The following is a 13807-nucleotide window of genomic DNA, read 5'->3' on the forward strand; positions in this document are numbered from 1 at the left end:
CAAAACCTCTTAATTCTTTGTTGAAGAAAGGAGCAGTGTTCAGGTGGACACAACATTGCAAACTCGCTTTTCAACAACTGAAGGAGGACGTGATCAATGCAACCACGCTAAGTCACTACGATGAGAGCAAACCACTCATACTAGCCACCGATGCATCCCAGTACGGAATAGGAGCAGTTTTGATGCAGAAGCACGATGGTGTGGAACGTCCACTCGCCCATGCATCGAAAACTTTGAGTGAAACGCAGAAGAGGTACTCACAAATTGAACGAGAAGCGCTCTCTATCATCTATGGAGTAACGAAGTTTCACCAATACCTGTACGGTAGGAAGTTTACTTTAATTACGGATCATAAGCCACTAGTTTCGATTTTCTCACCAAAAAAGAATCTACCAGTCCTAACAGCTCAGCGTCTTCAACGATGGGCTATTACCTTAATGGCATATCAATATGATATTCAGTACAAACCAACTAATCTACATGGTAATGCAGATGGACTGTCTAGATTGCCTATGGGGTTAGACAAAACGTTTGATGAAAACGAGGAGAGAGAGAATGCAGAGGTTTCTCATTCTGTAGAGGAAACCATGGACGGTTTACCTTTAACTTCGAACGAGCTTAAAACAAAAACGCTTCACGATCCGATCTTAAAATTAGTTCGTTCGTATATCCAGGACGGTTGGCCTAGAAGATTACCTGACAATGATAAGCTGCGCTGCTATGCTTCGTATAAAGACTCGATGTGGGTAGAAAACGATGTAATACTTTTACAACGTGACGGTTTTCCACGAGCAGTAATTCCGCAATGTTTGCAGGCACAGGTTTTAAAACTCTTGCATGAAGGTCACTGGGGAATCACCCGAACGAAGCAGATGGCACGCAGATACGTATGGTGGCCGGAGTTGAACAAAAGCATCGAAGAGATGGTGAAGTCGTGCGGACTTTGCAGGCTTGTTGCAAAAGCTCCGGACAAAGAGTACCAAGCATGGCCGAAAACTACAAAGCCGTGGCAGCGGATTCATCTCGACTATGCTGGACCTTTCTTAGGAAAGATGTGGCTGATTTGCGTTGATGCACACTCAAAATATCCTTATGTTTCTATGCAGAACATCGGACAGGCAACTTCTAAAGCAACGATCAGCGCACTTCAACAAATCTTTGCGATAGAAGGCTCTCCGGACACGATTGTCTCGGACAACGGAAGCCAGTTTACGTCCGGAGAGTTCAAGACATTTTGCATCAAGTTAGGAATACATCACATCACCTCGCCAGTGTTCCATCCTGCATCAAATGGCGAAGCGGAACGCTTCGTCCAAACCTTCAAAAGGGCGATGGAAAAAAACTATAAGGGAGAAGTGAGCAAGCAAAATGCTCATCTCTTAGTAGTCACAACGTACAGAAGCACACCTCACCCATGCCTCGACTGGAAGACTCCAGCCGAAGTTCTTCATGGGCGCCAGCCGAAAACGCTATTGTCCTTGTTCTCGCCAAAGGAAAAAAGTAATTCAAAACAAGAACCTGCATCTCATAAGCGAAGCTATGAAGAAGGTTCATTGGTTTATGCTCGAAACTATGCATCTGGTTCGAAGTGGCTCCCGGGTACGGTAATTAAAAGACGGGGACGTGTCCTGTACAACGTACGAACGGAACGAGGCGTTTGGAAGAGACACATCAATCAACTTCAGCCCAGGTTTCAAAACGTTCATACTGAAAGTAAAAGTGACTTTTCTGATTCACGTAAAGTTAAGGTTGCACCAAGTCCGAAGAAAGATTCCGAACCGACCGATACCAATGAACACTCTGGGCATAGTAAAGCTGTCCCACAGAGACGCTATCCAGTTCGAAACAGACGCAGACCTGATTTTTATCAGGCTTAGTCAATACGTTTGTTAGTCGTATGTGCTTCTGACCCTAATTGTAATACGACCATTATTGCAGTGATCTGTCAGAAGCACTATATATATTGTGTATGTTAAGTCGTGAATACTTGGTTAGTATCACCCTCCCTTAGCTGTAGGCTAATGTTTTATTTCTATTGCTAAGTGTTAATTTATAAGGGAGGAGTGATACAGTTAGTAACGTTCATTTTGCGTTATGGTCATTGCCTAGTGCATTGCACCGGGTCACGTGCACTTGATTACGTCGTGCCGCCCTGTGGCTGTGAGTAGTTGGTAATCACGGCAGCAGGACTTCTTGGTAGCTACACAATGATTTGTCCTTAGTTTATTTCTAGCTCTACTCGTGTTGAGACCTCTTTTCAATTTCTTTACGTTTACCTACAAGCGTAACAAAAATACGTTTCACTTGTAGTAAAATTCTTTTCTCATTCTTTTATTTCTGAGAATATTGCCCTTTAAATTGGAAGACTTGCGTCCCCGCGAGCAAGATTGTGCATTTTTTTTACATCAATTCAACGCCCTACAACGTTGAATCGATGTAAATTCAGCAGAGTTAGCTGGCTGGGGTTGGCGTTTTAATTGATTATTTTTACTTTCAGTGAAGCTTGTTTTTACGTCTAATAAATGTAGAAACATGTTGACTTTACTGTATTGTTTCGTCATACTGTATTTTTGCCATCTTAATAAGATATATAAAAATTGTTCTCTAATGTTGTGTTTTAAACTTATCATTTGATATTGTGCATTTTTCTGATGAAATTTTCGTGGATAGGAAGAAGAAATATTAAGAATAAAAAAATCATTTAACACCAGCTGAGTATTTATGGCAGCTGAGGAGAAAATTGATAAATAATAAAACTGTAATAATCTCGCAAAAAAAAAGCAATTAACCTATGTCTCTAAAACAAAGTTTGCCTAATTTTAAATGAAACTGCATTAAAAGAGAGAGTTTTGCCAATACCAAACATTCAAATATCTCAGCCTGGAATTAGCAACAAGACAACATAGAGACTTAGCTTTATTTCCAAAAAATGCCGAAGAAAACATGATCTTATTCTTTTATGCCACCGGACAGCACCATTTTACAGGAATATTCATGCCCACAACTTTGTTGAAAATGCTCTCAGAATGCACCAAACTGAAAGTAATTTTTCAAAATTTTCTGGGGGAGGCCCCCAAACTCCTCGCCGCTAAGTGTCGCCTTCGGCGAACACGCCATCGGGCTTCGCCCGCCGGCCGTCAACACCCCCTGTTTCAAAGTTTCTGACTACGCTACTGTCTTGCACTGTCAATATTTTGCCCCCCATTGTTGAAGGTCTGGCGGCGCCACTGGGTTTGTGGCACACTATCGGCGTCGAATGTTATCAAGGCCTATTACAAAAACAATGTTGTGACTCCATTATAATTTCATTGAAAGATAAACGTGATATGTGTTGTGTATCATTGATTATTTTGTATGAATATCGAATAGCTCATGTATTGCAGTTCACAACTAGTACATACAGTCATACAGCATATCTAGCAAACATTATTTTGAGTTATGTGAAATTGCAACACTTTGCCTTGATGACTTGTTTTTATAGCCAACAAACAAAAATTATCTGCAATCGTTGGGAGCAAAGTTTCAACTTACCAAAACAAAGTACAGTATAATGCATTTAATAGGATTGCATCCCTGGATTGCATGAAGGTAGCAAGCCACGCGATTCAGTTGTATGACTTTTGAATTACAGGATTGATTGAAACTTAAGATCTATTAGATATTTTATGCAAAGTACGATTCAACTTACTCAACCAAGAAACTAGAACAAATGAAAGGCATGATGGATGCAATACAAGAATGGACTTGCACTCTTGCAGACCCAAAAATAGAAAACATATTTACAAAACTTTGTAACTTTTCTGTTATCCAGTCTAATCGCATTAATGCAACAGAGACGCATTTTGATACAGAAATAATTTGATCAAAAGCAGCAATATTCAGACACAAATAAATTTCATGGCTGGAATTACAAAAAATTGTTCTTTGGAGGTTGTCCGTGTCCTAGATTTCAAACGTAGAAGTTAAATTTGCAAGCTTAGAAAACTTTGCAATAGCGAATATGATTGGTTAACTACATTTACAAAAGTAGTGCACAAGAAGCTATATGCTGTTTCTCAACTATTTTGTGAAATGCCATGAAAAACCAAGTTTAGTATTTAAATAAAGAAACTTCATTTTCATGAACATTTTTGCCGAGTAATGCTTGAAATAATAAGCACTTGAAAATTAAGAGCGTATTCAAAAAAGCAATATCAATACACGGGAAAAGAAAACCTTTTGTGGGATATGTGTATCAAAGACGAGAATCAAAAAAAAACGCTTGAGCATGAGGCTCTGCGTATCTGGTCTAAAGAAAAATAGAATGATTACGAAGCCGACTAAATTCAAAATAATTGCAGTGAAAAACACAAACATATCCACAGCACAAAGATCTGCAATACAATTTGACCGCGCAAAATCCGTACCATGGACCAGGGATGGATCCAGAAAGGAGCCTGGGGGGGGGAGATTTCAATAAAACACAATAAAGAGTATGTCGACATGAATCCGACCTTGCAAATACACCATGATTAAAGATGCTATTCTTTGTTTTTGCCTTATCGCCCCCTCCTCCCTAGATCGGCTACTGGCATGAATATGATGTTCTTTGCTGTACCGGTACATAGGCTAATGCAGAAAAATATGAAAAGCCTTTTGTTGGCTTAAAATGGACTTACATGACCACAGGTCCTCATTTCTGATGAAAACAAGAATGTAAAGCAGTGTGGCATAAAATAGTGACTTTTGCAGGAACTCAATCAAAACACCATATGTTGCTTTGATATAGAAATAGCTTTAAATAGTGATGGAAATAGATTATAAGATAATAAAGTGTTTTGTGACATCAGCCTACCACAGTGGCTGGCTTTGCATCATTTATGTATTTTAATAATGATCATAAAAACACCTTCTCAGAACCATAAATGGGATCACGCCCACTTCTACCTTCTTCTGCTTTCTCACGATTCATTCACCGCTTCTATTTGCCTCAAGATGTTGGCCAATTTACCAATGATCATACCTATTTCCATCACTATTGGGACAGATAAATTAATACCAAGCTAATATGCCCTATTGACTTTTATGTGTCACCCTACTGGAACTGATCTGTTTCCAATGTCTTGAGCTGATGAAGGATTTTCTTCTTCAATGCCATCCATATGATCAACATGTTCATCCATGCATTCATTATTTCTCTCAGAATTCTCCCTTTCTTCATCCTCATTTTCTTCATGGCCCAAATCATTATCTTCCTCAGAACTTTCTTCGTCATAATCACTTCCTTCTGCAAAGTTGTCATCTGGTAAAAGCATAGGAACATAAATGTTTTCTTGGTAATCCACTTCATTTTCGAAGTCAGGAAAACACTCATGAAATTGGCGTATTGAATCGTCATCTTCTCTTAACACCATATAAAGAGCAAAGAAATGGTGGATGTTTTGTCTTGACGGTTTTCTGAAATATAATTTAAAAGGTTGTTTAAAATGCTTTTAACAAAACACAATAGATCAAACAGTGAAATGAGATGAAATATCAGTTAACAGTGAAAAGGATTTTGTATCATGTTGTCTTTAAATTAAAATTTCATACATTTTGTCAAGTTCATATGAAGATTTTTTTTTCGCTGACTGTTGTTACTGTTAACTGGTTGTTTGTTTCATTGAAATACTTTGGAGTATGAAAATAAAGATTAAGCCACTGGAAAACAATAAATTCTATAATGTTATTAAAGACCTTCCAGGTCACTTCGCAGCCACCCGGTGCAGTATCTACACATTCTACGTTATCGTTTGTTTTATCTGACTTTGCTGAATGTGTGTATTTATACTGGCAACAAAATAAATGTCAATCAATCAATACTACAAAAAGTGCTCAATACAGTATCAAGCAACAAGCCAAGTTAATTACATCAAAATTACTTACTAGTTCACTAAAAACCTTAACAGCCTGTTTCTCCTCAATAGGATCATCAGATATGGAGACAGTTATTCAGAGTCGCCAACATAAGCAGAGCAGACAGGTAGTAGGCTATGTTACACAACATGTAGGCTACCGTACTCCTTAATTCTACTACATTTATGTTTAGAAAATAGTGCACACTATCATATCATAAAAAGTATTGTTATGAAAGTTATATATTCTTACGGTTTGCAGGGCAAAGAAAAGACCCTTGAGAAGTTCCTTATACTTTCACATTGTTCATCCATGACAAATTGAATTGAACTCACTTCTTGTTTTCAATTACAGATTTTCAACCAAAACGTTTGAATTACAAGCCAACAGTAATAACAACAACTTTAAAAATCAATAACGTCTGCAAAAGTTAGAAGCAATAACCATACATTGTCTGCAGTAGGTCTCTTTTTTGTCATAAAATTAAGAATTTTTATTTTTACCACTTGCCAGAAACTTGAGAGTTAGATTTCATGCAAAAACAGTTAAGCTTTCGGAGAAATCTTTCACTGTAGTGTAGTATATTTTTAATTATTTTATTTTTGGTCATTAACACGTTTGTAAAGACAACAAAAAAAGATAGCCTACTTACCCTACTATACTAGCTATAATATTGTCGAAATACCAGCACTTCAATGAATGGGAAAAGGTTGCGAAACCTTGAAAGGTTTAAGACATGCCTGAATAGTAGTTTATTTTTATGTAGTAAGTATATGTATGTAGCACAAAACCCCCCCCCCCCCCCAAAAAAAAAACCGCAAAAAATATAACGTAAAAATAAAATATAACGTATTGTCAGCTATCAACACTTGTTAATCTTAAAACACCACACAGCATCACACTCTTTCCAATACCATTCGTCTCAAAACAGCCAAAATCAAAATTCTGCTCAAGTTTAAAGGGCCTCAGTTGCTTGACCTCAATCTTTAAAATTTTATGTGGGCTGCGTTGTGGTTAAACGATAGGTTAAACAAGTTTATTTCAAGCTCTTCTTCCGCTTGACTTCCCTTCGTCACCAGCGTCGCTCTGATTGGACAAACAACGTGACCGAGAGTAACCCCAAAGCAGGCGTTTCGTGGGCTGCTACCAAATTACTCTTTCTTTATGAACGATCGTCCAGTCAAAAAATCAGTATTTTTTTACATTAATTTAACGTCTCCAGTTGTAGAATCAATGTGAAAAAGGACTTACTGGTTGGGATGCTTTTATTTTGCGCCCATTGCGACGAAGTACATTGCGATTACAAATGCAATGCAGCAACCAGCAAAGAAAAATATAATTATCGAATCAACTGCTTCCATTATTTTGGCAGCCTATTCGTTAGCCAAAAAAAGTCCTCATACATTTATCTTGCTCATTCATAGCAAAATATAGTCATAAGTTTTTATCAAAATGTTTGAAAAGTAACTACCGTAAGGCCTACATTTTTTAACACATAAAAATAAAAAATCAAGTTAAAAAAAATGTAGATACCTATAAAATACAAATGCACTAATTACTCATAGCATCTTAGCCTACGCGTGGACGGTACAACGGCGACGTCCACGGCCTACAGTACTTAAAATAGAAGAAAATTCCTTTTTGTTTTCATTTGTTGCTTCTTTTAATAGCTCAAGTGCAAACATAAGATGAAAACTGTCTATAATTTTGTTTGTGCTACAAAATATTGACAGAGCAAAAGAGAATTTATGCAAAAAGACTGGAAGTTTTGGGCAAAACCTTGCAATGCGGACCAGTAGGTAGGTAGGCTATCACCTCTGAAACTTGTTATTCTTTCAAAAACACAAAACCGCATCGCATAACTTGACTTTCTCTATTACCATTCGTTCGTCTTCAAGAAAAAGAAGCCTTGATGGAACTAATGTAAATTGAAGTTGAAATTGTTCTCTGAAGGAGACTGCGTTTAGTCATTCCTGTATTCAGTCCCTGCTCTCATGTCTGAATTTCACCTTGTTCGCACTAGCAGTCTAGCACAGGGTTGCCAGATCCAAAATAGCTTTGCCTGCCAAATGTTTCATAAAAACTGCCAAAAAACTGCCAAATTTTTCAGGGTTTCAAAAAAAACTGCCAAAAAAATGCCAAACTGTTAGTGTTAGTAGTTACTTGTCCTGTTAGTCAGAAAGGTCATACACCATACTATTTGGTGCTACATATAGCTCTGTCTGATGGTATAGGTCTACTGTCTCAATTTACCTTGATAAGCCACTTAGTATGAATAATAAAACACAAACTGCATGTATCAAGCTAAATTAAAACAAACTTTCAAAGGTTGTACGCGGCCACATAGTTGGAGCTATCAAGCATCAACCAAGCGCAATCAGAGGAAGGTGATAAAGACCAAGTGGCCTTGTAGTGGATGTTTTTACAAGTGGATTTGGAGCTATTCTGGCATCCGATGGGTTTTCACATGCATTTATAATATCAAACAGCTGTCTGAAACTTTTGTATTGCAAATATTCTGTTTGAATAAGCTTAACTGAAGGTGATCTACAGTGGCGTATCTAGGGGGGGTGGGGGGGCTGACCACCCCGGGTGGCACGTCTGGGGGCGGCACTTGCAGACTAAAATTTTAGATTTTGATTTTATAATCTGATAAAAAAACGCATTTCATTTTCATCTGCATTTTCAAATGCCATATATAAATTATAATAGACTGCATGTACGGTACTGGTGAGGAACTTCCGGTACCAATTCAGCAGCTCAAGTCAACGAAATTCCTGGTAGGTTGCACAGTGACCGTGTGCTCTTTGAGACAGTAGCCTCCCGTATAGGTTTATAGCCTACTGCCTATCTGTATGTCAACATGTTCAGCCCAGCCAGCCATTCATACACAGTACAGCATACCGGTAGGCCAAATACGTTCCGGTTCAAATTTCTACAAGACCTCTGACCTAAGCTATGCTTTCAACTCATACGGTCCGACTGCGCATCATTAACCATACTCTGTTAACACTTACTATTGGCAAGAAAATAAATGTCAAATCCGCATCCCTCCAGCTGCCCAGTCCAACTCCAACTTTGGTTGGTGATTGGTGAATGGTGACTGGTGTGACTGGCCAGTGGCCTCTGGTCTGGAGCTTCCATTTCAATAAATTAGGAATCGGAGTTTCCAGTCCATAAATTAAAGTTTTTTGATGGACTTTCATTAATAAAAGTTTTTTAAAAAACTGTAGTGGTGAGTTGTACCGGTACCGTAATAATTACAAAAAAATGCCAGACACAAAAATAAAAAATGCCAAAAAAATGCCAAACTGCCAAACGTAATTTTCTCCTGCCAAACGCTTTCAAAAAACGCCAAATTTGTGGAATTTGGCAGGAAAAACGCCAATATGGCAACCCTGGTCTAGCACGTCTCTGTTCTCTGTGAAAAAAAAAACAAAAAAACTTGTAATAAGCGCTTTGGCTTTACGTCATCGTGACCTAGAGTAACCTTTTTCAAAGCTTATTGAAACTTCTTAACCCCCTTAGTCGCGCTGAACCAACGTGCGAGTTGATCACAAACGCCTTTCTCTTGCGTTCGACTCAAATGTGAGTTTTTGCGTGCAACATTCTTTTAGGCTGAACTTGCATTCGAGTGAGTTCTAAACATAAATGCTTGAACAAATTGTGTTGTAAGTTAGCTGGATGCATTGCAGAAATGAAGGGCGTCGTTGTATATCGTCACGCCATAAACAAACATGACATCACAAACGAGTCTGCTCGTTGGTCTGCTGCAGCATTACAGTGTGAACTGAAAAGTTTGCGTGATTGATTAAAATTTGAAGTTGTGTTAAGTAACGGAACATTTTGCAATGAAAACATTACTTTCAAATTGCTCTACCTTACTCAAGTTGTTTTACTTTTATCACTCGAGTCATTATTATTTAATGTCAGATTCACCACCATCAGTTTCATGGCGAGTAAACAATTATTTTGATGCTTTATCGAAGTTCGAATAAGACAGTACGGTAATGATTACAATCATAGATTGTGAGCGACAATTACTCAGTCAGCAAAATTTGTTATTTTTACATTGATTCAACGTCTAAGTGACGAATTTGCTGTGTGGAAAAGAATCTACCGAAAGCGCAATAGTTTTCTGGTTTGATACATAAAGAAAAAAGTCCGCACTGCCTTGCCGACTTTCGCTAAACAAACACGCAATGCTTTATCACTCATGTTTCAAAATGCTGCAGCCAAAGGGTTAACCTTTTTCAAAGCTTACTGAATCTTCTCAAAGTTGTATTTTGCTCCGGTCACGCACGCTAACGAGATGTAAGAAACCCATACCTGACTTTTTTATAGTTGTGGTTGCTTTTCTCAAACGACGTAAGGTTGAATGCTGAAAAGCTTGGATGCTCATCCGGACTTGGCTACTATCTTTCCTACCAATAATTGTTGCAACGTTGATCTGATAAATGCAAAATCAGAAACATGAGCGCTGTTTTATAGCTTCACTGAAGTTTCTCGCTCCATGGCAATGAACATTTTCAGAGCGAGTACTGTTACGTGCAAATTAAATTTCAAAATTATCCACCGCAGTGCGGTTGAAGATAAAAAAAATGTACACTCCGCGAGGCAGTAGCCTACTCTGTTTTATTCGTGTCATTTCGTTCTAGCAAGGCTAGCGAACAACAACTTCTTTCTGTAGTGTTGAGTTTAACAATTTTACGTTGTGTATTTTGTTGCAGAAATTGCGATTCGATCATTTTTTTTTTATTAATGTAGTCAAGAAAAATAACCGTTTTTGTTCAAATATGACTAGTTAGATTTCTACTTGGTCTCAATCAACCGCTTTGGCCTGTAGGCCTACTAACTTGTTCGAAAGCGTTATGTTTAACCGTTCTCGCATCTATACTTTTCTACATAATGTTATTTTCACCTTTTTCTCTTGTCTTCAACCGCACTGCATCAGTGCACCATAATTATGATTTCTAAATTTAGTTTTACGTTATTTGCTCTGAGGATGCACATTGTCATTATGGCGAAATCTCAGTAAAGCGATAAAACAACTTATCTATTTTTGCTTTTACTTCCGCATTAATCAGACGAACGTTACAACTGTTGTTATAAAACGACGTGGTGTCAGAATGTTAAATATTAAATTGCGATATCGAATACAAACCAATGTTTTGGTAAGTTTTCAGACACAAAAACGTAAAATGTTACAGTATTATGTAATTCTTTTATTATCCTGATAACCAAAAATCATCCGAATATCAAGTAATCGAAAAAGGTTGGTAAACATTTACCGAAATCTGTATTATTATTGTAACTGTCTCCGCCGCCAGTGTAGCCAAATCGTTTGGCATCCGCTGGCTTCGATCAGTCTTTCAACAAGGTTGATAGGATCTCCATTCTGTTTTGTCCTTTGCGATGTTTTGCAATCGATGGAGATGTGGTGTGCTGAGCAAGGATCCCAGGCCAGCTTTTCTGATGTCAGATCTCAGCAGTTGTAATAAATTGGTACGGTGACGTCCGGTTCGGCCTTGGTACTTTTTGCTGCCAATTATTGCAAATTCAAGGGCTTTCTGAGGAGGTGTGTCCTGGTGAAGTCTCAGAATGTGTCCAAACATGTTCCATCTCATGGTGGAGATCTTGCAAGACAATGGTTCACTGTTGCATATTTTGTAGAGATTTTTGTTCGAGATAAGACTGTTTGGCCAAGTATGACCAGTTATGACACGTAAATGTCTTCGATGACAGGCATCCAATCTTTCAAGACTTGCTTTGGTAACAGACCAGCTATTACAGTTGTAGATCATAATTGGGATGCAGTACGCGTTGTACAATCTTAGTCGCAATTGTAATGGGATTCTCGATCTCTTGCTCCATAGGTTCCAGTGTGATCTGAAAGCGACATTGCCTAAATTGCAGCGGGATTTGACATCGGCAGTGCTGCACAATAATGATCCCAAAAGTTTGTGTGCACGCCATTTTTCGTTTCCTCGAATCGGTAGGCTATCAGTATCAGTTTCATTTGTGTCTGCAAGAAATATGTGGGTGAATTCAGTTTTAGTCTCATTCATGAAAAGGTTCATTGAAATGGTCCACTTGAGTTGTCTTACTTAGAACCAGAGAAAGTTTGACTACCCCTACATCAGAAGTGCGGCACTTTGACAAAGAAGAAGCAGATCTTGAATCACAACGTTGAATCGTCTGCAAACGTTGAATCAATGTAAAAATGACGGATTTTGTTGTCTGACCAATGCCTCTGTTTTAGCGTAGCTCACGCCTTTGATAATGGCGGCCAAAATAAATCAAGATATTTCAGAAACCTGTCGGTTGCTACATGATCTCATGACACGTTCAGAACGAATTGTTGCAAAGGAGAAGATTTTAATGAAAAAGCTAAATGACCGTTGTACCCAGCTATGAGTGTTGTAACGTTTCATCATCTTCATAAGACCTGTGCTTTACGTTCATGCTTCCAGCTGTTTCAGGATGTGAAGATGACTCACTCAACCAATTCATCAACTTATTTGTTTGAACTGCAAGGTTTAGTGTCCCTGCCAAAATTACTCTTGTCTCTACATAAGCTTCATGGGCACATTTTAGTTTTTTGAAATTTTCTTTTTGTTGGTGTGTCCCTGTGTTAGTTTGCTACTTATCTCTCGTTCTATTTCAACAACGTTTCTGTTGCATTAGATTAGAACTTTCGCCTTCAAATCTTGCCACTTAGTGATGCGGTACGCTGATGAAAAACCTATTTGGGGCACTTCAATTTATTTACAGGCATAATTGTTACAACACAACTACGGCGTAATAATAACTGTTTGTGATGTTATAAGCATGTGGAACATATGTCTTGAACATGGCATGGGTGTGACAAAGGACAAAGCTCCTGTGATGACAAAGAAGATTTCTATTAAGAGAAAGAAAATTGGAATACCAAAAAAGAGATGGCTAAAGTTGGTGAGAGAAGACATCAGCGCAAAGAACATGGATAGAATCAATCCCAACAACAGGGAAACATGGCAAAGGGGCTTTAAAAACTGGCGAACCTCTGCTAGCCGGGACAAACGCCAGGTCCCATCTACGAAAGAAGAGACAAACGGATGATGATGAAATAATAGCAAAAATATAAAAACTAACAATTTTGACATAACCGTCATGGTAAACTTGGGACCTGCAAGTCACAAGAAAATCAATAAAAGGTTAACACGGATCGCATGGTCACTAAACTACAAAGATTTTAAAAACATATTTGTTACACAATCCCGCCCAGTAAAATTTGATTTGTTTACATTGATAAAACGTGTGCAAATGTCAATCAGTGTAAAAAGGATTTTTTTTTCTAGTTGTAAATCAGAGTCTTTCCTGCATCCTCAAAACCCACTGAATGTGCGTCTATTGAACTGTTGCTAAAAACTGGAAATCACTGCCATTTGACACTATTTGCTCGAGCAGATCTTTCCAAAACAGTATTCCATCGTATTTTTCATGCGTTTACATCCGAACAATTGGTGATAAAAAGAGGTGTGTTTATTTACTGTATAGTTGACTGGACAGTGGTGTCATCAATGTTGTCGAGCCCGAATAAACGTTCGCATTCGCACACAAACATCATGTGAGAAGTGATCGTATGTTTGAATTGACCGAAAGTAGCCTCATCAGGTTCCGATTGGTCATGACACGATAGTTTATCGTGACATGACAAAAACCATTAAGATTTAGTTTAGATCAGGGTTGTAAATAGGTATATTGACGTTATTTAACATAAAAAAGTTGCTAAGCATAATATATGTTTTGTGGTGTTCAGAAGGTGTTATAATTTCAAGCACCACAATAATCTAGGCTACTTCTAGACATGAAATTATTTTCAATTGCAACAACACTGCTGAATTGGTTCATCAATGTTGCAGGTTTGAAGTTTCAACTTTCCCGTCTATAA

General features: G+C 38.1%; 1 protein-coding gene across 1 annotated transcript; it reads right to left on the reverse strand.

Moving 5' to 3' along the window:
• Nucleotides 1-2936: 2936 nt before the first annotated feature.
• LOC145779894 (uncharacterized) lies at nt 2937-6288 on the reverse strand. The gene is made up of 2 exons (XM_082591565.1): nt 6127-6288; nt 2937-5436 (listed from the first exon to the last, which is right to left on the reverse strand). The coding sequence occupies exons 1-2, from the start codon at nt 6186-6188 to the stop codon at nt 5070-5072; spliced, it is 429 nt and encodes a 142-aa protein (XP_082447691.1). The 5' UTR covers nt 6189-6288; the 3' UTR covers nt 2937-5069.
• Between the last annotated feature and the right edge of the window lie 7519 nt (nt 6289-13807).

The sequence above is a fragment of the Aplidium turbinatum genome, chromosome 11 (assembly GCF_918807975.1).
Source record: "Aplidium turbinatum chromosome 11, kaAplTurb1.1, whole genome shotgun sequence".
Classification (NCBI taxonomy): Eukaryota; Metazoa; Chordata; class Ascidiacea; order Aplousobranchia; family Polyclinidae; genus Aplidium; species Aplidium turbinatum.

Bases quoted from the DNA above. Each gene is read 5' to 3' on its own strand.
- LOC145779894 (XM_082591565.1), bottom strand. From the start codon at position 6,188: ATGGATGAACAATGTGAAAGTATAAGGAACTTCTCAAGGGTCTTTTCT. The intron at 5,437-6,126 runs GTAAGAATATAT...ATTATATTTCAG, and splicing joins TTTTCTTTGCCCTGCAAACC to AAAACCGTCAAGACAAAACA.